Genomic DNA, 26,201 nt, shown 5'->3' on the forward strand with positions numbered 1-26,201 from the left:
TTACTTGAATCTGAACATCAAAGTGGCACACTAAAATGTTAGAGTCCAAAATAAGTTTTGACTCCAGAAGCACCTATACATTTACATTTGGAATAAAACCTTATTTTGGATTCCAACACCTTGGTGTGCCACTTTGATCTTCAGATACAATAAATATTTTCACTTTCCATGGTCTCTGTGGCAGTTCCTTGGTTTAGGGTAGCACTCCGCACATCACCCAGGTGCCCCACCGGGATACTACCAGTAATTTCGCATAATATACCAACAGAACAACATTATCCACCCCATCAATCTACCATTTCAAGCAATAAAAATACACTGACAGAATTTCTATCCTTTCCGTTCACTCAATCAATAGATTAAAAAAAATGTTTCAGCTAAATAACAAGGTCAGTCAAAGGGTTCAATTAAGGCTAGAGGTCAGGTCAAGGAAGGAACACTTTCCGTGCAGAAAATCAACATGCTGTAAAGATCAATCCTAAACTTTTCTTTGCCCCTCCTGAGGACCCAATCTCACCGCTGATGTCTATGGCCAACTGTTCTCTGAGAGTAATCTGTCCTCCTATGACCACCATCCAAGTAATATACACAATGGGGTATTTCTTATCAAGAACAACCTATTTGCTTACCATTCTTCCAATTTACAAACAATAACCGATAATGATATTACTCCTTTACTGGTTAATCCAAAGCAGGCGCCGACGTTATCAAGTTTTACAGCCAGGAAATAATAAAAGATCAGGACAAATCCTTGACAGCAGGGAGGAAGATTTAGAGGCTTAAGAAGCCATCATATAAAACCAAAAGCCGTACAAAGCGTAGGAATGTGCAGAATAAGTGCCAGCAAGTGATGCTCAGCCCATCTTTGAGTAACACACAACTCCACAAAAATCCCCTGACCTACTATAAAAACAAGTATCATATAACTAAAACCAGACCTAGATCTCTGTCTCTTGTGTTTATCTAACTGACCACCACTGATATGAACAATAACAAGAGGCTGAGCTAAGACAACATTCTTATCTGATGCTCTTCAACTCCTTCAACAACTCTGACCAAGGACAGCAGATAAGCTCAGCCTAAGCCTGGCCATGGACCAGTAGAGTTTGGTTTGAAAATGTTCATTTTTGGAACATTCATTCAATTTTCTAATGGTAAGTGGGGTCAAATTGATGTTTGAATATGAATTTGAAGAAGGGCAGAAGATATTTCTTGAATGAACAAAATTCTGTGAGAGTGATTCTGATTCAGAAAACATCATGTATATTGTAACTAGGGATGCACCAATACTGTTTTTTTATCAGCAAGTATGAGTACAGATACTTTCGGTCAAGTATTCGCTGATACCAATGACCGATACTTTGCTCAGTGCTTTACAATATAACGGGAGACAATACAGCAACAATACAAGAGGGATTTGAGGGCCCTGCCCCTTGGAGCTTACAATCTAGGAGGGAGGGGCTAGTGGTACAAAAGGTAGTAACTGTGGGGGATGGACAGGCTTCCCTGAAGAGATAGGTTTTCAGAGATCGCCTAAAAGTGAGCAGAGTAAGCGATAGTATGATAAATTGGGGTAGAGAGTTCAAGAGTACGAGGGAAGCTCTGGAGAAGTCCTGGAGATGAGCATGGGAGGAGGAGACAAGGGAGCTAGAGAGTAGGAGGTCTTGCGAGGAGCGGAGAGTATTTAGAGACAAGATTGGTGATGTAATTTGAGGCAGAGTTATAAATGGCTTTATACGTTATTGTTAATGTTTTGAATTTTATCCGTTGGGCAACGGTAAGCCAGTGGAGGGATTGGCAGAGAGGGGTGGCAGATACAGAACGGTTAGTAAGGTGGATGAGTCTGGCAGCAACATTCATGATAGACTGAAGAGGGGATAGCCTGCGATGAGGTCGGCCAATGAGGAGGGAGTTACAATAGTAGAGGTGAGATATAACAAGAAAGTGAATAGGTTGCTTAGTGGTTTCCGAGGTTAGGAACGGGCGTATCTTGGAGATGTTGCGGAGGTGAAGTCTACACGATTTGGACAGCGAATGGATTTGGTACTGCAAGGACAGATGGGAGTCCATGATTACACCTAGTACCCTGGCATGAGGGGAGGGACTGATGATTGTGTTATTGATCTTGATGGAGAAGTCGGGGGAGGGGGCACGGGCTGGGGGGAATACTAAGAGCTCAGTTTTGGAAAGATTGAGTTTGAGGAAGTGGAGTGACATCCATGCTGATATGTCACTTAGTAGGTTAGTGATGCAAGAGGAGACTGAAGGGGTGAGGTGAGGGGTACAAAGATAGATTTGTGTGTCATCAGCATAGAGATGGTAATTGAAGCCGTGGGAGTTTATCAAGTGACCAAGGGAGGAGGTGTAGATGGAGAAGAGAAGGGGTCCAAGGACAGAACCTTGAGGGACCCCTACAGAAAGAGGGAGTGAAGAGGAGGAGGCAGCGTTATAGGTAACACTGAAGGAGCGCTGCGATAGGTAGGAGGAGAAACAGGAGAGAGCAGAGTCTCAGAGGCCACAAATTGGACAAATTGTGGACACAAATTGCACCGCACAGAAGAGAATGCAATTTGAACAAGAATGCGATTCTTGTTCAAATCGCATGCGGTTTCCCCACTGCTCCTATGTGAGCCCAGGCTTGTCATAGCCCGAGTTCACACAGGAGTTTGAGGGAAACCTTCCTACAGGCATCCCATGCTGAGTGTCAGTGGTAGGAGAGGACAGAAAGCTTTCTTTCCTCTCCTTGCAGAGTTGCCAGTTTGGGCTAGACAGCATGTGAACTGGACGATTTTCGATCCATAAATGGCCACCTTTAGTATATGATGTAAAAACCTTTATAAAGAAATGTCTTATCAAGGTACAAGGTATACTTACATTGGTCAAGCTTGTAGGTATGCATATCTCACACCTGAGGGTTCATTGGGGAAGCTTGACAATCAATGCTGTATTTGGCACTACTACAGAGATGGACACAAACTGCCACCATTCATGGAACACCGTCTTTTTTTTTTGCATTAATAGTTGGCGCTTCCTAATTGGACGAGGTGGAGAGGAAAGGTAGTGATGTCATAATCTCGTTTTTATCCAACCACAGAAAGCCTTGTATTCATTCAAAAAATATGAGGTGTTCTTTGAATGGTGGCAGTGCTGATCAAGTGACCCCCCTCTATGGTCCATGTGCAGAGAAGCTGCTCAGCACAGAACCCAGAAGATTGTAGCTATTACTGTAGTAATGCCAGCTACTATAGTGATTGTCAGCTTCCACAGCGAACCCTCAGATATGGGATCTCCATACTTACAAGCTGTCCAGTCTAGTCCTGAGATATACACAACCCAACCAGACAGCCATTTAATTCATCTATGGCCATTCCCCCTCGACAGGAATCAAATTGTAGCTGGGATGAAACTTTTGTTCCTCTCTTCCAACTAAAGAGATTTGGGAAGTATACTATTCTCCTATTCACATTGAACCAGCATCTCTTTATGGACTCGTTCGCATGAGCGACTGTAAAAGCAAGTGGTTGAGCCATGATCCTACCGCCCCCTAAATGCCCACCTGGCACAGCATTGCAGCTGGGCTGAACCAATGCCCCGACTGCAATTCTTAAGTTCAAGGCTATGGAAAAAATTAAAAGGCATGGGCAGATGGTACTGCCGCCAAACGCATTCAAGTGAATGGGGGCCATACTGCAACCTCCCTGCATTTCAGTTGTGGTGCAGTGGGTTGGCATTAAAACAAGCGACATATCTCCTCTTAACTGCTTGTCAACTGCCCTTTGATAGGGGTGGCAGTATAAACGTACCCTATATCCCAGCCCTTCCCCAACTCAGCCAAGAGTGCTGGTCTGTATTCTGCTTTGCCTTGTCTAAAGGGTAGTTGAAGAGTACCGGCATATCCAACCAGAGGCTAGATGATCCATCTATCTTCATGCATCCTTGTGGTCAGGTCTCTAAACACAATGATCATATTGTGTAGTATCCTTTGTTAATGAATGAGAGAACAGCATTAATAATCTGCAGTATATTGGATTATTCATTTAAATCCTGTCCTGTTGGTAATAATCAGTAATGGTGACAATCAGCCAGACTCACCACAGGGGTACAGGTTGAGTAGACTATACCTTTTATTCAGGAGATTGGATGACCCCTGAGCACCACGGGAAGTCATTTTGCTCTAGGCTGGAGACTGCTCCTGCTTCCATCCCCCTGCCGGGATCCCACTATGGCCTGTCTCCAGTTTTATTAAATGCAGAAAAAAGAAGAGTGAAGGTGTCTTCCACAGCAACAAGAATTTAGTTACACTCAACCATTGAATCAGACAAAAAAAAAAAATGGAATTTCTACCATGAGAGCCATATGGTGACTACTAAAGAATCTGCAGGCTGTTCAGGAAATCGGGAATACTGGATGAAATTGGTGCATAGCGAGCTACACATATCTTGTAGGATGTGCACGGTCTGCAATCAACAAGAACATTTAGGAAGCCAGGTAGGGACTTTGCTAGACCCTGGCACATAGAGTACATGACCCAAAGTCTTCTACTGAGACTCCTTTAAGATATGAAGTTGTTAAATTCTGTGCATTAGTGTCAGTTCATACTGGAACGCAGTGCGGAAAAGACATCTACTCGTGTATCCTGCACAACATGTGAACGTGCTGCCCTTACGAGATGCAGACAGGTGAGAATAACTGTTAACAGGACACCAAACACGGTGCATTTGCAGACACCAAACCAAATGGTACCACCTATAATCTTGCAATAAGGAACACTAGGTGACAACAGCCGCCTGTGTCCTAGCAACAAAGAATGCTAGGAGGCAATAGCCAACTGCGTCCTAGCAACAAAGAATGCTATGAGACAATACCTGCCTGCATCCGAATAATGAAGAATACTAGGAATCAATAGAAGCCAGAATCCTAGCAATGAATAATTCTATGAGGCATTAGCTGCCTGCATCCTAGTAATGAATAATACTAGGAGACAATAGCTGCCAGCATCCAAGCAAAGAAGAATGCTAGGAGGTAATAGTTTACAGCGTCCGAGCAACAAAGAATACTAGACTAATTGGCAATAGCCACCAGCGTCCGAGCAATGTAGAATGCTAGGGGGCAATAGCTGCCAGCATGCTAGCAACAAAGAATGCTATGAGACAACACCTGCCTACATCCGAATAATGAAGAATTCTAGGAAGCCATAGCTGCCAGCATCCTAGAAATGAAGAATTCTATGAGGCATTAGCTGCCTGCATCCTAGTAATGAATAATACTAGGAGGTAATAACTGCCAGCGTCCAAGCAGAGAAGAATGCTAGGAGGTAATAGTTTACAGCATCTGAGCAACAAAGAATAATAGACTAATTGGCAATAGCCGCCAGCGTCCGAGCAATGTAGAATGCTAGGAGGCAATAGCTGCCAGCGTGCTAGCAACAAAGAATGCTATGAGACAACACCTGGCAGCATCCGAATAATGAAGAATACTAGGAAGCCTTAGCCGCCAGCATCCTAGCAACGAAGAATCCCATGAGGCATTAGTTGCCTGCATCCTAGTAATGAATAATACTAGGCGGCAATAGCTGCCAGCGTCCAAGCAAAGAAGAATGCTAGGCGGTAATAGCTTACAGCGTCCGAGCAACAAGGAATACTAGACTAAGAGGCAATAGCCGCCAGCGTCTGAGCAATGTAGAATGCTAGGAAGCAATAGCTGCCAGCGTGCTAGCAACAAAGAATTCTAGGTGGCATAAGCTGCCTGCATCCTAGCAGTAAATGATGATAGGCAGCAACAGTCACCTGCATCCTAGCAACAAAGTATGCTAGGAGGCAAAGGCTGCCTGCATCCTCACAATCATTAGACTGCATTAGCACTGTATGCCTGCATGCATGTAAACGTTACACAACAGTTACATGTGTACAATATTTGAACAACGTAAAATACAGCATCTCGTTGCCAGCAAGTTCCTGCATTTTATTTTGTAAAACTCAGTACGCCTATGTTCATGATGAGTCCTTACACTGGCCTTACACCTCTAGAATTTTCTTCAATGCTTGCCATTAAAGTATGGAAATCACTCGTCCAATCATTCCATGGTGCCTTCATCTAATTTTGAACAAGTATCACGTAAATGCATTTCACAGAATGAACATTCTACTTCCAGATTAACATTGACAAGTGCATGGGCCATAAGACTTGGTAGGATGGCCAGGAGTAAATTCAACTAACAGAAATTTGCTCATTCCCATTCGATTCAACAAAAAATTTCCATCCTTGTCCTTCAATTTTTTTTTTTACTCACTTTGGTTGAAACTGAATGTCAAATTGTGCCCTATAAATCGAAAGAATGTTCTGAAAATGACAAATTTCTATCAAAATTCTACAGGTGCTAAAGCTGGCCATAGATGGATCACAGTTTTGATCCACGTGTGGTCAATTGACTTCTGTTGAATGAGATTGTTGGAAAATTTCTCTCAATCAGTGGCTGCAGTTGCTGATCAGTGCGTTCTGACAGCGGGGAGGGTTCCTCTGTCCACCTCGTTGTGTAGATGGAGAAATATGTTGTTTTTTTGTTGCTATTCAGCCCGCTAGTTGAACGAAAAAAAAAAGAAGCAAAGATCCATCTTTGGCCAGAATAAGAAACTTCTACTGAATAAGGCCAGTGGGGGATGAGGACCTCAGAATCTAGCAGCTTGTCGGAGTTTCCATATTACTGAGCATGGGACTGACTCAAAGCCTTATGGTAATGTGGTTTACTTTTAATGAGTCCCCCCCCCAGGCAATGCATCTGGCGGCCTTTGATGTGCCTGCACTCTGTGCTGTATTCAAAGCAATATCCAGGACCAACCAAATGAAGCTGTTTACATGAAGACTTCCATCAACAGCAGATGGTGAGCAGACAAGTGTGGTCAGGGCAGTGACACCTATACAACCCTGCTGTGTATATGGAGAGTAATGAATCCTTCCTCAGTCACCATTCATCCAGAAGATCAAGGCTAGCTGGGCATGCTGGGCCATATGGTTCCACAACAGCTGGGGCCTGAAATATCAGTAGCTGACAGATCTCAGGAAATAGCTATGGGACTTGTTTGAAAACTCTGTCTGACCCTACTGTGATTTCCTGGAGAGGTGTCTGTCTTCACTCCTGCTCCCCCCCCCCCCACACTGACATAAACACTATAAAGCAGGGGTGTCAAACTGGAGGCCCTCCAGCTGTTGCGAAACTACAAGTCCCATCATGCCTCTGCCTTTGGGAGTCATGTCTGTAACTGTCAATCTTGCAATGCCTCATGGGACTTGTAGTTTGGCAACAGCTGGAGGGCCGCCAGTTTGACACCCGTGCTATAGATTATGGAATATTCATTTATATAAACCAGGAATATTTTAGGGAATAACTGGCCATTCACACTATTGTGTTTTGGTTACTGCAACACACATTACATTAGTCTACAGTTACCTTCACACTGATTAGCAGGAAAAACACATACACAAGTCACAAATATATTTCTAAAGTGCTATTGACATGAACTTTTCACCACACGTCTGCAACAACCCATGCAATCCATTCATACATAGAAACCAAAACAAATAAGTTCATAAATTAAGTTATGTGTAATAATATGGAAGGACAAAGGGAAAAAGTATTGAACACACTAACTGAAATGTATTTACTACTTCATACAAAATCCTTTGTTGGGAATGACAGCTTCAAGATGTCTCCTGTATGGAGAAACTAGTGGCATGCATCGCTCAGGTGTGATTTTGGCCCATTCTTCCACACAGTCTTCAAATCTTGAAGGTTCGGTGGGCCTCTTCTATGAACTCGGGTCTTTAGTTCTTTCCACAGAGTTTCTATTGGATTCAAGTCGGGTGATTGGCTGGGCCGTTCTACAGCTTTATTTTCTTTCTTTGAAACCAGTTGAGTTTGGGATCATTGTCTTGGTGAAATGTCCTCCCTCGTTTCATCTTCATCATTCTGGTAGATGGTAGCAGATTTTATCAAGAATGTCTTAGTACATTTTTCCATTCATCCTTCCTTCAATGATGTGAAGTTTGCCTGCATGCTGAAAAAACAGCCCCACACCATGACATTCCCACCTCCATGCTTCACTGTTGGTATGGTGTTTTTGGAATGGTGTGCAGTGCCATTTGACCCCCAAACATGGTCTGAATTATGGTATCCAAAGAGTTCAATTTTGGCCTCATCTGACCAGACTTTAATCTCCCAGTATGTCACAGGCTTGTCTAAATGTTGTGCAGCAAACTTTAAACGAACTTCAACATGCTTTTCCTTCAGCAATATATCCTTGTGTGGTGCATACAGGCCATGGTGGTTGAGTGCATTACTTATTGTACCTGCTGATTCCAGGTCTTTCTGAAGCTCTGTACAAGTGGTCTTTGGCTCTTGGACAACTCTTCTGATAATTATTTTTACTCCTGTCAGAAATCTTTTGAGAAGCACCTGGTCTTCGCCGGTTTATGGTGAAATGATGTTCTTTCCATTTCTGGATTATGGCCCCAACAGTGCTCACTGAAACATTCAGAAGTTTAGAAATTCTTCTGTAACCAATGCCATCGGAATGTTTTGCAACAATAAGGTTGCAAAGGTCTTGAGAGAGCTCTTTGCTTTTACCCATTATGAGATGATTCTTGTGTGACACCTTGGTAATGAGACACCTTTTTATAGGCAATCAGTGGAGACTGAACCAGCTGATATTAATTTGCACTGGCAAGTGGCAGGATTGCTTTCTAATTACCGATAGATTTCACCTGGTGTCTTGGCTTTCCATTCCTTTTTGCACCTCCCTTTCTTCATGTGTTCAATACTTTTTCCCTGTGTCATTCCATTTAGTTACACATAACCTAATTTCTGAATTTATAGATTTTGGGTTATTTGTATGTAGGGATTGCATGGGTTGTTATATGTGCTGAAATAGCACCTTTAGAAATATATTTACTGGGAAAAATGGTGACGTGTTCAATACTTATTATTATGTCTAGGTTCACACATATGCAGGTTGTGTTTGATGCGTTTCTGAATTGCTTTTTGCGTGTTTTACCGCGGCTTTTTTTTTTTTCATTTTTCTTGTTACTAGGCAGATTTTAAACGCAAAATGCATAAAAAAACGCATAAAAAATGCAGCAAAAACACAACACGCGCTATTCTGCAGCGTTTCCATTGAAGTCTATAGAACCAAAAATGCAACTTTTGCATTCAAAAAAATCCCTGACCCCTTCCAAAAAACGCACCGGGTGAAAACGTCCAGGTGTGCACATGGCTCATAGGCAATCATGTTAAATGGACTGTAGTGCGTTTCTGCAAAATGCTGCGGAAAACGCTTAGGCGTGACCCTAGGGTGCATGTGAACAGCTGCGAATAACTGCAACCACCATCAGCCTCCCATTGCTTTGAATGGGCTTCCTATCTGCAGGTAATCGCAGTTATCTCCCACAAATAATCGCAAACAGCCCCATTTAGAGGTGTGAATGGGACAATAAACACACAAAACATCCCCCGCTAAACTAATAAACTTTTCCTTTTGTGATGCCAAAAAAAATCAAAAAACAGCGGCTTGTCTATAGGCTTTTGGAAGCCAAGGTTCTAGAAGGTGCCTATGGCTAACCTCTGGGGTGATGTCACCATCCCTGCCTCAAAGCATTCTGGGAGTGTGGCGACAGTCGCCTCTCTTGGCCAGTCCCTGCATGACGTCATGGGTTCTAGACACGGCATCGCGGAGAGCAGATCACGCTCTGTACTGAGCTTTCAGCAAAGTCATGAGCTTCTCGGCCAAAAACTTTGCGCAAGTCCAGAAAAAAGAGGCGCCAGTGGGGAGACCCCAGAAAACTTGGGATGTACTTACTGAATTCTACAACCAACTCCGAGAACAGCAAATGTAATCACCGTGTGTGCCAGATCCCCCGAGACCACGGCACAGAGAACGTCTCCAATAGGGGCCTTCATCATGGAGACCACGGCAGGGAGAACGTCTCCTATAGGGGCCTTCATCATCGAGACCACTGAACAGAGAACGTCTCCTATAGGGGCCTTCATCATCGAGACCACGGCACGGAGAACGTCTCCTATAGGGGCCTTCATTGAGACCACGGCAGGGAAAACGTCTCCTATAGGGGCCTTCATTGAGACCACGGCAGGGAAAACGTCTCCTACAGGGGCCTTCATCACCGAGACTACGGAACGGAGAACGTCTCCTATAGGGGCCTTCATCACCGAGACCACGGAACGGAGAACGTCTCCTATAGGGGCCTTCATCACCGAGACCACGGCACAGAGAACGTCTCCTATAGGGGCCTTCATCACCGAGACCACGGAACGGAGAACGTCTCCTATAGGGGCCTTCATCACCGAGACCACGGCACAGAGAACGTCTCCTATAGGGGCCTTCATCACCGAGACCACGGCACAGAGAACGTCTCCTATAGGGGCCTTCATCATCGAGACCACGGCACGGAGAACGTCTCCTATAGGGGCCTTCATCACCGAGACCACGGCAGGGAGAACGTCTCCTATAGGGGCCTTCATCACCGAGACCACGGCAGGGAAAACGTCTCCTATAGGGGCCTTCATCATCGAGACCACGGCAGGGAGAACGTCTCCTATAGGGGCCTTCATCACCGAGACCACGGCAGGGAGAACGTCTCCTATAGGGGCTTTCATCACCGAGACCACGGCACGGAGAACGTCTCCTATAGGGGCCTTCATCACCAAGACCACGGCACGGAGAACGTCTTCTATAGGGGCCTTCATCACCGAGACCACGGCAGGGAAAACATCTCCTATAGGGGCTTTCATCACCAAGACCACGGCAGGGAGAACGACTCCTATAGGGGCCTTCATCACCGAGACCACGGCATGGAGAACGTCTCCTATAGGGGCCTTCATCACCGAGACCACGGCAGGGAGAATGTCTCCTACAGGGGCCTTCATCACCGAGACCATGGCACAGAAAACGTCTCCTATAGGGGCCTTCATCACTGAGACCACGGCAGGGAGAACGTCTCCTATAGGGGCCTTCATCACCAAGACCATGGCAGGGAGAACGACTCCTACAGGGGCCTTCATCATCGACACTACGGCAGGGAGAACGTCTCCTATATGGGCCTCCATCACCAAGACCACGGCAGGGAGAATGACTCCTATAGGGGCCTTCATCACCAAGACCACGGCAGGGAGAACGACTCCTACAGGGGCCTTCATCATCGACACTACGGCAGGGAGAACGTCTCCTATAGGGGCCTTCATCACCAAGACCACGGCAGGGAGAATGACTCCTATAGGGGCCTTCATCACCAAGACCACGGCACGGAGAACGTCTCCTATAGGGGCCTTCATCACCGAGACCACGGCAGGGAGAACGTCTCCTATAGGGGCCTTCATCACCGAGACCACGGCAGGGAGAACGTCTCCTATAGGGGCCTTCATCATCGAGACCACGGCAGGGAGAACGTCTCCTATAGGGGCCTTCATCACTGAGACCACGGCAGGGAGAACGTCTCCTATAGGGGCTTTCATCACCGAGACCACGGCACGGAGAACGTCTCCTATAGGGGCCTTCATCACCAAGACCACGGCACGGAGAACGTCTTCTATAGGGGCCTTCATCACCGAGACCACGGCAGGGAGAACGTCTCCTATAGGGGCTTTCATCACCAAGACCACGGCAGGGAGAACGACTCCTATAGGGGCCTTCATCACCGAGACCACGGCATGGAGAACGTCTCCTATAGGGGCCTTCATCACCGAGACCACGGCAGGGAGAATGTCTCCTATAGGGGCCTTCATCACCGAGACCACGGCACAGAAAACGTCTCCTATAGGGGCCTTCATCACTGAGACCACGGCAGGGAGAACGTCTCCTATAGGGGCCTTCATCACCAAGACCATGGCAGGGAGAACGACTCCTACAGGGGCCTTCATCATCGACACTACGGCAGGGAGAACGTCTCCTATATGGGCCTTCATCACCAAGACCACGGCAGGGAGAATGACTCCTATAGGGGCCTTCATCACCAAGACCACGGCAGGGAGAACGACTCCTACAGGGGCCTTCATCATCGACACTACGGCAGGGAGAACGTCTCCTATAGGGGCCTTCATCACCAAGACCACGGCAGGGAGAATGACTCCTATAGGGGCCTTCATCACCAAGACCACGGCACGGAGAACGTCTCCTATAGGGGCCTTCATCACCGAGACCACGGCACGGAGAACGTCTCCTATAGGGGCCTTCATCATCGAGACCACAGCATGGAGAACGTCTCCTAAAGGGGCCTTCATCTGATAAATGTCCAATTGGGAGAGTTCTGTCCCATCTACAGTTGTGACCAAAATTATTCAACCCCCACTGAAATTGAGTGTTTTGGCCAGTTTGACATTGCTTTTGATCATTCAGTCATCTTGCTTACATTTACATTAAAGAGGCACTTGTAGGTCAGACAAATATAACATAACAGTTATAATGAAATAACCACAAATGTCTTTTCTGTGCTCACAGCATTATCAGTTTTATTCAACCCCCAAGTGACATTCAATCTTAGTACTTAGTACAGCATCCTTTTACAGTTATAACAGCTTTTAAACGTGAAGCATAGCTTGACACAAGTGTCTTGCAGCGATCTACGGGTATCTTCGCCCATTCTTCATGGGCAAAGGCCTCCAGTTCAGTCACATTCTTAGGCTTGCGCACTGCAACTGCTTTCTTTAAGTCCCACCAGAGGTTCTCAATCGGATTTAAGTCTGGTGACTGCGATGGCCACTCCAAAATGTTCCAGCCTTTCCTCTGCAACCATGCTCTAGTGGACTTGGAGGTATGCTTGGGATCATTGTCCTGTTGAAAGGTCCAACGTCTCCCAAGCCTCAGGTGTGTGACGGACTGCATCACGTTTCCATCCAATATCTCCTGGTACTGAAGAGAATTCATGGTACCTTGCACACGCTGAAGCTTCCCTGTACCTGCAGAAGCAAAACAGCCCCAAAGCATGATTGACCCTCCACCATGCTTCACAGTAGGCAAGGTGTTCTTTTCATCATAGGCCTTGTTCTTCCTCCTCCAAACATAGCGTTGATCCATGGGCCCAAACAGTTCTAATTTTGTTTCATCAGTCCACAGAACACTATCCCACAACTTTTGTGGTTTGTCCACATGGCTTTTGGCATACTGCAGTCGACTCTTCTTATTCTTTGGAGACAGCAAGGGGGTACGCCTGGGAGTTCTGGCACGGAGGCCTTCATTACGCAGTGTGCGTCTTATTGTCTGGGCTGAAACTTCTGTACCCACATCTGACAAATCTTTTCTCAGTTCCTCAGCAGTCACACGGGGACTTCTCTCCACTCTACGCTTCAGGTAGCGCACAGCAGTCGAAGTCAGCATCTTCTTTCTGCCACGACCAGGTAGCGTTTCAACAGTGCCCTTTGCCTTGAATTTGCGAATGATGCTTCCTAAGGTGTCTCTTGGTATGTTTAACATCTTTGCAATCTTCTTATAGCCATTGCCCTTCCTGTGAAGAGAAATCACCTCTTCTCTTGTCTTCCTGGACCATTCTCTTGCCTTCACCATGTTTGTAACCACACCAGTAAATGTCTAGAAGGAGCTGAGTATCACAGTCATTTTAAAGCTGCCTAATTGGTGCTTATTATGCTTGATTGCTGCTCGGTGACATCCACAGGTGTTTTCAATACCTGATGGAAAGCACCTGTATGAACCTCTGTTCTTCAGAGTGGTAGTCTTTAAGGGGTTGAATAATTGTGGCAATGAAGAAACCACATAAGAACCATTTACTACTGTATTACATAAACAATTGATGTCATTTTAGTTGCATTTGGGTAGTTACAACGTCCTTGTAGGATTTGATTCTGAATACAATTCCAAATGTACACTATAGTCCCTAAACCCCTTTACAGCATTGGGGGTTGAATAATTTTGGTCACAACTGTATCAGGACCTCTCACACACGGGACGGGGCGCCTTCTGCAGGATGCAGGAAGGCATGGATGGGGATGAGCGCTGTACTGAGTGCTACATGCCATGAACCCATAGGGCCCTGAGCGTGGGTAGTCTCCATCCAAGTCCTTCTTCACATCAGAGTCCCCATAAGAGTCTTCATTAGAGTCCCTTCTTACATCAGTGTTTTCATCAAAGTCCTTCCTGACATCAGAGTCCATTCTTACATCAGAGTCTCCATCCAAGTCCTTCCTTACACCGGAGTCCCTCCTTACATTAGAGTCTCCATTAGAGTCCCCCTTTACATCAGAGTCCATTCTTACATCAGAGTCTCCATCAAAGCCCCTCCTTACATCAGAGTCTCCATCAGAGTCCCCCTTACATCAGCGTCTCTGTCAGGGTCCCTACGTACATCAGAGTCCCCCCTTATATCAGAGTCTCCATCAGAGTCCTTCCTTCTTAAGTCAGGGTCCCCATCAGTTCCCTGCTTACACCCATTCTTACATCAAAGTCTCCATCCAAGTCCTTCCTTACATTAGAGTCCCCCGCTTACATCAAAGTCTCCATCCAAGTACTTACTTACATCAGAGTCTCCCCTTACAAAAGAGACTCCATCAGAGTCCCCCCTTATTTCAGAGAATCCATCGGAGTCCTTCCTTAAATCAGGGTCACCATCAGTTCTCCCCTTACATCAGAGTCCATTCTTACACCAGAGTCTCTATCCAAGTCCCTCCTTATATCAGAGTCCATCCTTACATCAGAGTTCCCCGCTTACATCAAAGTCTCCATCCAAGTCCTTCCTTACATCAGAGTCTCCCCTTACAACAGAGCCTCCATCAGAGTCCCCCCTTACTAGATTGTAAGCTCTAATGAGCCGGGCCCTCTGTTTCTTCTTGTTCCAAATTGTATTGTAACTGTAATGTCTGCCTTCATAAACTGTTGGTGTTATATAAATCCTGTATAATAATAATTATACTTCAGAGTATCCATCAGAGTCCTTCCTTGCATCAGGGTCCCCATCAGAGTTTCCCCTTACATCAGAGTCCTTCCTTGCATCAGGGTACCCATCAGAGTCCCCCCTTACATCAGAGTCTCCATCAGAGTCCTTCCTTACATCAGGGTACCCATCAGAGTCCTTCCTTAAATCAGGGTCCCCATCAGTTCCCCCTTTACATCAGAGTTTCCATCCAAGTCCTTCCTTACATCAGAGTCTCCATCAGAGTCCTTCCTTACATCAGGATCCCCAGCAAAGTCTCCCCTTACATCAGGGTCCCCAGCAGAAAGCTTCCTTACGTCTGAGTCCCCATCAAAGTTCTTCTTTACATCAGGATCCCCATCAGAGCCCCCTCTTACATCAGTTTCCTGATCTGAGCCCCCCTTAAATCAGAGTACCCATCTGACCCCACTTTACATCAGAGACCCCCCCTTACATCCCAGCCCCTGTCAGAGTCTTCCCTTACATTGGGGGAGACAATAGGGATCCTCAGATGACCCCAATCCTCAAGCTGTACACATAGAGAATACTCCACTGACCAGAGCTGCGGGCCGGATAAGGTCCTCTAGCAGGCTGCATGTGGCCCGGGGGCCGCAGTTTGGAGAGCCCCGCCCTCCATAATGACGGTCCCTGATCAAGGACCTGTTCAGCATCAGCAAGTATTATTTTAATGAAAGCTACAGTCTGAAAAATGACGTTTGGAATGACATGACTCTGTTAGCCCTGATTGAACGGATGACAAATCTTTTCCGTTTTAGATGGCCGCTTCCAATGAAAGCAAATCAGCTCGGAGCCAAGAACCACACCGCTCTCCTCCAAGATTCCGGAAAATATTCCGGAGCGCAGCAAATCCACCGGCACACATCTTAGCATGACACCGCGGGCTCCCCGGGAGACAAAAACACGCCGCTGTTGTTCTTGGCCATTGTTGAGAGACGCAAGTAGCAAGGCCCCTCTGTAGCGTCACTTGGCTCTCCGATTGGCCGCTAACATGGGGCGCAGTGTGGTGGTGAACGCAGCGGACATGTTAGGAGTGTGACACGGACATGAACCTGGGATGGGGGGGCGACCTGCTGCTGGTCTATGGAGTCTAGAACACACGGACATCTGCAGAGGCTGGGCTTCTTATATCATGTCTTCTTGTTAACGCCTTCCCACCTGGTGTATACATAGGGGCTCATTCGCACGGCCGTCTGAAACGCGGTATTTAAATGTATACAGCGAATAGTTTTGTACGCATCTGAACGCAGCATTGTAGGAATCAATGGGGCCATACACACAGCTGTGATTACAAACGAAAACGTGCGCCACGTTTAGCGGCAGGCAAAGAAAAAGTAGGACAGCTCTGCATCCAGGACTGCGCATATCTGTTTGTGTATGCATGTTAGAAGAACTGCACGCATCTCAACGCAAGTACTTTAGGTGTGGATTTTATGTTAGCTCTGCCAACAAGATGCTGCGTTCTGCGCAGAAAATACGCATATGACGCTGTGAATGAAGCCTAAGTCTCATTCACACGAGTGTAAGTTAGATTCACAAAGCATACAGTTCTCTATGCATTGCTATAGAAATCAAGGAGGACAAACGCACAGCTACGTCTACAAACAAAACTGCGCACTGCGTTCAGTGGTATACAATTATTATTATTATACAGGATTTATATAGCGCCAACAGTTTGCTCAGCGCTTTACAATATAACGGGAGACAATACAGCAACAATACAGTTCAATACAAGAGCGATAGGAGGGCCTGATCCTTGGAGCTTACAATCTAGGAGGGAGGGGCTGGTGGTACAAAAGGTAATAACTGTGGGGGATGGGTTGGTAGGAGGAGTAGAAGATTCCATTATTAGCTGAGGGCAGGATAGGCTTTCCTGAAGAGATAGGTTTTCAGAGATCGTCTAAAAGTGAGTCTGATAAATTGGGGTAGAGAGTTCCAGAGGATGGGGGAAGCTCTGCAGAAGTTCTGGAGATGAGCATGGGAGGAGGAGACAAGGGAGCTAAAGAGTAGGAGGTCTTGCGAGGAGCGGAGAGGACAGTTTTGGTGATATTTAGAGACAAGATTGGTGATGTAATTTGAGGCAGAGTTATAAATGGCTTTATATGTTATTGTTAATGTTTTGAATTTTATCCGTTGGGCAACGGTAAGCCAGTGGAGGGATTGGCAGAGAGGGGTGGAGGACACTGAGTGGAAGTCATTGGAAGGATTGGCAGAGAGGGGTGGAGGACACTGAGTGGAAGTCAGTGGAGGGATTGGCAGAGAGGGGTGGAGGACACTGAGTGGAAGTCAGTGGAGGGATTGGCAGAGAGGGGTGGAGGACACTGAGTGGAGGCCAGTGGAGGGATTGGCAGAGAAGGGTGGAGGACACTGGGTGGAGGACACTGAGTGGAGGCCAGTGGAGGGATTGGCAGAGAGGGGTGGAGGACACTGAATGGAGGCCAGTGGAGGGATTGGCAGAGAGGGGTGGAGGACACTGAGTGGAGGCCAGTGGAGGGATTGGCAGAGAAGGGTGGAGGACACTGAGTGGAGGCCAGTGGAGGGATTGGCAGAGAGGGGTGGAGGACACTGAGTGGAGGCCAGTGGAGGGATTGGCAGAGAGGGGTGGAGGACACTGAGTGGAGGCCAGTGGAGTGATTGGCAGAGAGGGGTGGAGAACACTGAGTGGAGGCCAGTGGAGGGATTGGCAGAGAGGGGTGGAGGACAGTGAATGGAGGCCAATGGAGGGATTGGCAGAGAGGGGTGGCAGATACAGAACAGTTAGTAAGGTGGATGAGTCTGGCAGCAGCATTCATGATAGACTGAAGAGGGGATAGTCTGTGATTAGGTCGGCCAAAGAGGAGGGAGTTACAAAAGTCAAGGCGAGAGATAACAAGGGAGTGAATAAGTTGCTTAGGCTCCATGCACACTAATGTTTTTAAGCTCCTAGAAGCTGTTAGCATTTTTTCTGCTCCTAGAAGCTGAATAGTGTTATCCTATGTGTCCATGCACACTACTTTGGCTGCATTCACACTTGAGCTTTCCTGTGAACAGGCACTATAGAGAACAATTGATTTTTTAAGTTTGAGCTTTTTTTGGAGTTTTGAGCTCAAAAAACACTCAAGCTTCAGCATCTAGGAGCAGTTTTTTGGAGTGTTTTTCCAGCAGAAAAAAAAGCTAAACGCCCCTAAACACTGTTAAACGCTACTAAAATGCTCCCAACAGCTTTTTTTTCTACATGTACTGTAAAAATGCTAATAAAATGCTAACGCTCCTAAACACTCCTAAAATGCTACTAAAAAACACTATTACCAGTGTTTCTTATCCAGCGTTTTTTGAGCTAAAAAAAAAACAGCTAGCGTGCAAATGTCCAAAAACGCCAGTTTGCAGCATTTTGCCATGTTTTTCAGCGTTAGAGCGTGTTTACAGCTATGAAAAACTCCTCTAGAATCCCACTAGTTCTGGGTTTTATTTCCAGCCACAAAAACGTTGATTCCAGTCTGTGTGTGTATGGACACATAGGATAACATGCTGGGGGGTTTATTGGCTGTAGAAAACAAACGCCAAAAGCCAAAAACAGCCGCTGTAAAAACGTCCCGTGTGCATGAGGACTAAGACTGGCCACACACTGTACAATTTTCTGTCCAATTTCTGCCCAATTTCCTTTAGATTTATCTTCAACTATGTAGTGCAAGGGCCTGTCTAATTGGATACAACTGAAAGTGTTGTTTGGGTTTGACCTCCTATTATATGGTTTTTGGTAAATCTAATGCAGGCCATAGACGGGTCAAAAATCGGCCGTTTTTAAAAAAAAAAACACAAAAAATCAGTCGTTCGATCAGCCGACGTTACCACCAACGGCCAATTTTTGTCCCGTCTATGGCCAGCATTTAACCCCATAATTACTTCTGTCCCTTGCAGAGACAGGGGAGCACACAGGGGACTAATAGATAAGAAGAAGAATAAAAGAAGAAGATGATATATTTTATATGAAAAAGTATTGCGGTTGCAACAAATGTATCCATTTGTATCCATTTGTGTCCATTTGTATCCATTTGGGAAACAGATGTTTTTATTCGGATACAAATGGATACATTTGTTGCAACCGCAAGACTTCTTCATATAAAATATAATAGTGGACTGGAATTCTTATTATTCTTCTTTTTCTTCTTCTTGTAGGTCACGGCTCATGCGCAGATTTTTTATCGGTAAAACAATCGGCCAATTTGCCCATCATTGCCAGGAAAATTGGCTACAAATTTTCCAACGTGACCGATAAAAAAAATGTGCAAAAACCCCGAAAAACAGCAGACCAATTAACCCACTAACGGTGCAAAAATCGGACGATTTTTTTTTCGGCCAAAAAATCGGCTGATTTCTGACCCGTCTATGGCCAGCATAAAGCAAAAATCTGAAGAAAATTGTATAATATATGGCCGGTCTTAGTGTTAGGTGGCTGTAAAGGGACTGAACCCACAAGGTTATTCGATGATACGACTATGTTACTTTCACCATCTCACATTTATTTGAATTTAGGCTAGATTCAAATTTGTGCGATATGGGAACTGGCGCAAAATCACACGCATTCCATTAACGCACAAGAAGGCACGCAGCAGGGCAGTTCATTCTTAATGGTACATCAACACACCTTGCTAACGCACACACAAGCAGAATCGTGTTCTGACGTGTAGGATAACAAAGTGCCATGCGTTTTGGTGCAGTGCTATTTTTTTTTTAAAAAGGTGCATTTGCTTCTTTGATGCGATTTTTTTTTTGCGCGTAGGGCAGCCCATTCATTTCAAACGTGATGCGTAAAAACACAAATTTACTTTTATGATAGATTTAAACGTGTCTGAATTTGCCTTTCCTCTGAAGTCCAATCCGCGTTTGGATCACATTTCAGAGGCTACTGAATGGCAGTGAGGAAGCGATGTGACGTCTCCTCGCCGCCTATTTTAACCCCATGTTAGCCTACAAATGCGCCGCACAGTTGCTGGGTGTATGTGGCGCTTCCCCCTTGGCTTGAGTGTGTAGTGTTCGGTGGGCTAGCAGCCTGATAATCGCTACATGTCAGGAAAACCACGTAATGAAAACACCCGATCCACTGCCTATTGCAGCTTATCCATGCATCTAAATGAAGCTGTAATGTATTTCTATGGAATGTCATTGGAATCACTGAAGGAGAGTGATTTGCAGCAGCGCAGTGCAGCACTATCACCAGCAGCGCAGTGCAGCACTATCACCAGCAGCGCAGTGCAGCACTATCACCAGCAGCACAGTGCAGCACTATCACCAGCAGTGCAGTGCAGCACTATCACCAGCAGCGCAGTGCAGCACTATCACCAGCAGCTTTAAACCCGGGTTCACATATGTGTGGTGCGGCATATCGCATGTGATTCGCACAGAAGCTGCACCGCATTCCTGTACCAATCACATGCGATTTGTGAGCGGTGCGATCGGAGCCATACATTTTGTATGCGCACCCAAAACGTGAAGGACCCTTTTTTTGGTTCACACTAGAATCGGATTGCACGAGTATTCACACCTATGCTCCGATTCTGCACATCGCACCGCATTTTGTGGACCGCTTTCAGGGTGTTGTTAACTTAACATACACACCCGCAGTGGGTTGCATGAACGGGGTGCGATTCTGATGCAGTGAAGAATTCGTACTGAAAACGCTGCAAATTCCGGACCGCATCAGTGTGAACCAGGGCTTAAGGCCCGTTCACATGAGGTGTCAAAGCAGGCAATTGAGCCGTGGTTTTACCACCCCCCATCTGCCCACGAAAACACAGCAGCTGCAATGTTTTGAGTTGAAGCCAAACATTATTATTATTAGTATTATACAGGATTTATATAGCGCCAACAGTTTGCTCAGCACTTTACATATAAAGGGAGACAATACAGCAACAATACAGTTCAATACAAGAGGGAAAGGAGGGCCCTGTTCTTTGGAGCTTACAATCTAAGAGGGAGGGCCACATTAGTCACCAATTCAAGTGAATGGGGCCTCACCACAACCACATGCAATGCAAACAGTTACCAGACAGTGGGTGGACGTTTGGAGGATCAAAGAAGGTGGTGAGGAGGCGACATATATCTCACAGCCTGTCAAATGTCTCTAAAAAGTAATCCGCTGTGGATTGCTTTTCAGAGGGTTGGCACATGTGAAAGATCCCTAAGGCAGGGGTCGGCAACCTGTAGATCGCAGCCAGTGACTGGTAGATCGCAGAGGGACAACTTGTAAAGCTGGAGCTGTAATAGAGAGCAAGAGCTGCATAAGCCGATGCCTCCTCTGCAGTGCCGGCTCCTGCCCCATGCGGAGTGATCCCAGCTGCACTCCAACTCTTATCCCGGCTAGTGGTCTCCTGATATGTCACCTCCTCACCGCCTACTTTACCTCCTGGAACCCCACAGCTGCATGGTAGCAGGTTGCTTGCAGAGTGGCCCCACTCACTTGGATGGGTGGTGCTCGCCAGGCGTCGCTTCGCGGAGTCCGCTTGCTCAGCGGGGGATCTCTCTTTGGGGGAATCTCTCTTCTGGGGACCTCTCTTTGGGGGAATCTCTCTTCTGGGGACCTCTCTTTGGGGGATCTCTCTTTTGGGGATCTCTCTTCGGGGGAATGTCTTCTCGGGGGAATCTCTCTTTGGGGGATCTCTCTTTGGGGGACCTCTCTTTGGGGGAATCTCTCTTCGGGGGATCTCTCTTTGGGGGAATCTCTTCTCGGGGGAATCTCTCATTGGGGGAATCTCTCTTTGGGGGAATCTCTTCTCGGGGGATCTCTCTTCGGGGGACCTCTCTTTGGGGGAATCTCTCTTCGGGGGATCTCTCTTTGGGGGAATCTCTTCTCGGGGGAATCTCTCTTTGGGGGAATCTCTCTTCGGGGTTCTCTCTTCTGGGGACCTCTCTTTGGGAGAATCTCTCATTGGGGCAATCTCTCTGTGGGGGAATCTCTCTTCAGGGGATCTCTCCTTGGGGGAATCTTTCTTCTGGGGATCTCTCTTCGGGAGAATCTCTCTTTGGGGGAATCTCTCTTCGGGGGATCTCTCTTCGGGGGATCTCTCTTCTGGGGGAATCTCTCTTCGCTGATCCCCGCTGAGCAGGTGGATGACAAGTCTGTGTCCGCTCTGCTTATGCAGAGCGGACACAGCCTGCTGTTTTCTATGGGGCGGTCGGATGGAAACGGACCACCTGTCTGTTTCCACTTGACTGTCATCCGATCGGAATCGCTAGATGGACGGGAATGGATCCCCATCCATCGGTTTTTAGCGGATTGGATAGGATCAGATGCAGGCGGGTGCAGGCACATGTCCATTTACATCCACCTCCCCATAGAGAACAATGGACGGTCCAATCGGGTCTGCCTGTAAATAAACAGATGGACCTGCTCAGTGCATCCGTGTGAAAGGGGCATAATTCCCCAGCCACTGCCTCTGCAGCTAAAGGAGGAGTGTTAAAAACACAGCTGGACTTCGTGGTTTCACAACAGCCCCCCCCCCCCCCCCCACCACTAGTGTTAAGGATCCCTACCAATGACATGACTGGCTCCCTGCTGGTATAATTTGTATAGCAGTGATTAATCTCCCTGAAAAAAAAAGTCTGACATCAGCCATACACGTTTTCTATACCCCCAATTCATTTACCAGCAGAATATCGTAAATCACTCGACCCACCAATCCACCATATACAGACCACAGTCTGTCAACCAATCTGACTGTATTTTCACTCAAAATCAACTGAAACTTATAAAACTTGTGATGGTCATATACGATTCAATAAATGATCAATTTCTATTCTGATCGATCTCTTCTGGTAGGAATAATCTATAGTTGACAACCCAATCGATTGATATGGCAGACTTGGAGAAGAGGATTTCCATTAATAACTGGAGGATACAATCATTATCGATCTCTTTTCTGTTTCCATCACACAATGTGGGAAGCCAGCTACAGTATGTGTAGCTGCTGACTTCTGACAGAAGATCCTCCTTCATGGCGATTTGATTGTTTGCCCATTGGATGGTTTGATTGAATCACACATCGATCGGACAATAAAACTGAAGTGTGTATGGACACCATTGCAGGTACAACAAAAAATGCGACTTCTGGAAGTTCCCATCGTATTTCTGATCGCCTGAACAGATGGTCCCATAGATCATACACACTATGGATGTATTCTAGATAGTTAATCTGATCATAATTTCTGCTATAACCAATCAGAATAAATTGGATACGATCGATCAGTTTACATTAATATCAGTCCATATTAATAATAATTGAAACTTTTTTTTTTAATTGCGACTTCCGATAGTTCCCATCGTACTTCCGATCGCCTGAACAGATGGTCCCATAGATCACACACACTATTGATGTATCTAGATGGGTATTATGATCGTATTTTTTGCTACAACCAATCAGAATAAATTGGATACGATTGATCAGCTTACATTAGTACCGGCCCATATTATAATTGAGACTTTTTTTTTAATTGCGACTTCCGATAGTTCCCATCGTATTTCCGATTGTCTGGCCAAATGGCTCTATAGATCATCATACACATAAGACATTCTATCGATATAAAGATTACAATTGTATTTTTTATTACAGCCAATCAGAAATGATCAATCAATATATATGAATATCGGTCCATAATGATAATAACTGGGAATTTTTTTTTTCTAAAAATCGCAACTTCTGGCAGTTCCCATTGTATTTCTGATGGTCTGAACAGAGATCTCCGTAGATCATCATACACACAGAGATTCTATCGTTATAAAGATTTATTATGATTGTATTTTTTTGCCACAGCCAATCAGAATAAATCAGATATGATCAATCAATATATATTAATACCAATCCATAATGATAGTAACTGGGAAAAAAGAAAAAAAAAAGAAAAACAAATTGCAACTTCTGGTAGTTCCCATTGTATTTCTGATGGTCTGAACAGAGATCTCCGTAGATCATCATACACACAGAGATTCTATCGATATAAAGATTTATTACAATCGTATTTTTGGCCACAGCCAATCAGAATAAATCAGATATGACCGATCAATATATATTAATATCGGTCCATAAGGATAGTAACTGGATGCAATCTGATTGGGGAATCCTATGGCTGTGTGTATGGACTCCATCCTCCAAGTACAGAGTAACCCTGCGATCCCAGGGAATGAGTGGATCCACCCAGAACCATGTCCGATCTCAGACGGCCCGTAGGCAGTGATTGGAGGAGGGGGTACTCACCGAACATCTCGGCGGTCGGTCCTAGAATCGGACAGCGCTGAGTCCGGGGACGGCTCCGCTCCGAGAGTATCAGCTGGAGAGATAGGAGGGGCACAGGACTGAGGACTGAGACTCCCCCCCGTGTGTGACAATGGTACGGTGGCAGGAGCGGAGCGGGATAGGAAGGGGGCGGATACCACTATTCCATATAGGGGGGGACATTGCCCTACATCACTCTCATAGCTATACATTGTGTACCCTCAGCACGCTGCATGGGTGGGCGGAGCCTCAGCTGCAGCACTGGAGTCTTGGACTCAATAGGGACCTTATAGATCAGTGGAGGGGGCATGTCCCTATAGGGAAAATATAGAAAAATATGTTTCTTGACACAAGAGCTTACAATCTAAAGGCCTACAGATGTCTGCAGAATGCCTCCCCTGGGTGCAGTGCTGTAGGTTGTTGCTGCCCTCAGGAAAGCTAAGCTCCATCTGTGATCTAGGTTCACACCTCAGCGTTTTGCAGTTTGCAGAAACGCAGTACAGTCCATGTAACACGACTTCCTATGGGACAGACTTACATCTCTGCGTTTTTTCACTGTGCGAATTCCGCATCGCATCACAATCGCACCCCGTTCATGCGAATCGCTGCGGGTGTGTAAAGTTAAACACACCCCGAAATCGGTCCGCAAAACGCAGCGCGATGTGCAGAATCGGATCGCATAGGTGTGAATACCCATGTGATCCGATTCTAGTGCGGACCAAAAAAAGGTCCTAAAACTTTTTGGTGCGGATGCGGTGCGATCAGGGGCGGACTGACAACTCATGGGGCCCCCGGGCAATAGGGTATCATGGGGCCCCTGTGTCCTTGCCCAAACTCAAAAAAGCCTATGAAAAAGGTACCAGGGGCATCTCATGGGGCCCCCTACTGACCACGGGCCCTCGGGCAGTGCCCGAGTTTCCAAATGGTCAGTCCGCCCCTGGGTGCGATTTGAGCCATACAAAATGAATGGATCCAATCGCACCGCACAGAATTCGCATGTGATTTGCACGGTGCGGTTCACATGTGATAAGCTGCACCGCAAAAGTGTGAACCCAGGGTTAGGGACTTTTCTTAATGCAAAAAGTTGTGGTTTCTATAGACTGGAAATGCTGCGGAAAAACATGAAGTGCGTTTTTGCTGCGTTATTGATGCATTTTACGTCTTAAATTTGCCTAGCAACAACAACAAAAAATGCATCAAAAACGCAGGTGCAAAAACGCAATGCAGTAATGGGTCAAACGCAAACTGCATAGGTGTGAACCTAGCCTAAAGTAGGACTATAGGCAAAACTTTTTTTTTTTATTTTGGATGGAGGACCCCAGTTTTTGTTATTGCTCCCCATGCCCCCATTAGGGAGATTCACCCCCTCTAGTTGTCCTGTTTATTGTTATCATTGAAAAGGGAAAGAAAATCCCAGATTTTGGGTTGTCACCAGAACAGTACGGCTCCATTTGCGTCTGACGTCTCTGGAATGAGTGACAAAGCACACAGAAAATGTGCATCTTTCTGGGCGTTCCAGAAACACGCTGCGTTTGCGGTGCCATTAACTGTGAAGGCCGAGCCAAGTGTGGGCAGCAAACATGTGCTTTGACACGCAGCTAGTGCACTACAAAACGCTAAAAACATGCTGCTCCAAAAAAAGGTTCTGGAGCGTCCTCAGGGCATTTATTGCACGTAGGGCAGCCCATTCAAGCGCTTGAACTGAATTATGTGCGACAAGCGGAAATGCTTGAAAAACACACACAAAAAAAAAAAACACAAGTGGGAATGCGAGTTCCTGCTACGCTCAGCTGTGAATGAGGCCTAATAGTGTGGAAATCTTCTATTGGTAGCACTAGTTCAGGTGACACCCTGGAATTCCCTCACTTTGGAAGGATTTCCTCTCACTTCCTGTTTTGGCTATGGGACAGGAAGTGAAGGGAAGTCTCCCAAGTGGGACACAGATATTAAGAAAAATCTGACAGGAGTTATAACCCTCCCTCAGCCCTGGTTCACACTGATGTGGTGTGGAATTCT

At 46.1% G+C, this 26,201-nt stretch overlaps 1 protein-coding gene across 1 annotated transcript in view; it reads right to left on the minus strand.

The window, feature by feature from the left end:
- The window catches only part of LPAR2 (lysophosphatidic acid receptor 2), a 105,005-nt gene extending 80,690 nt beyond the window's left edge, over positions 1 to 24,315 (minus strand). Inside the window, exon 1 of the mRNA XM_089651755.1 lies at positions 24,168 to 24,315. Coding sequence (XP_089507881.1) covers positions 24,168 to 24,174 — 7 coding nt within the window. The 5' untranslated portion in view covers positions 24,175 to 24,315. The remainder of the gene's footprint in view (positions 1 to 24,167) is intronic.
- Between the last annotated feature and the right edge of the window lie 1,886 nt (positions 24,316 to 26,201).

Source organism: Staurois parvus, unplaced genomic scaffold, assembly GCF_062004578.1.
Source record: "Staurois parvus isolate SC_StPar_1 unplaced genomic scaffold, SC_StPar_1.0 ptg000662l, whole genome shotgun sequence".
NCBI lineage: Eukaryota > Metazoa > Chordata > Amphibia > Anura > Ranidae > Staurois > Staurois parvus.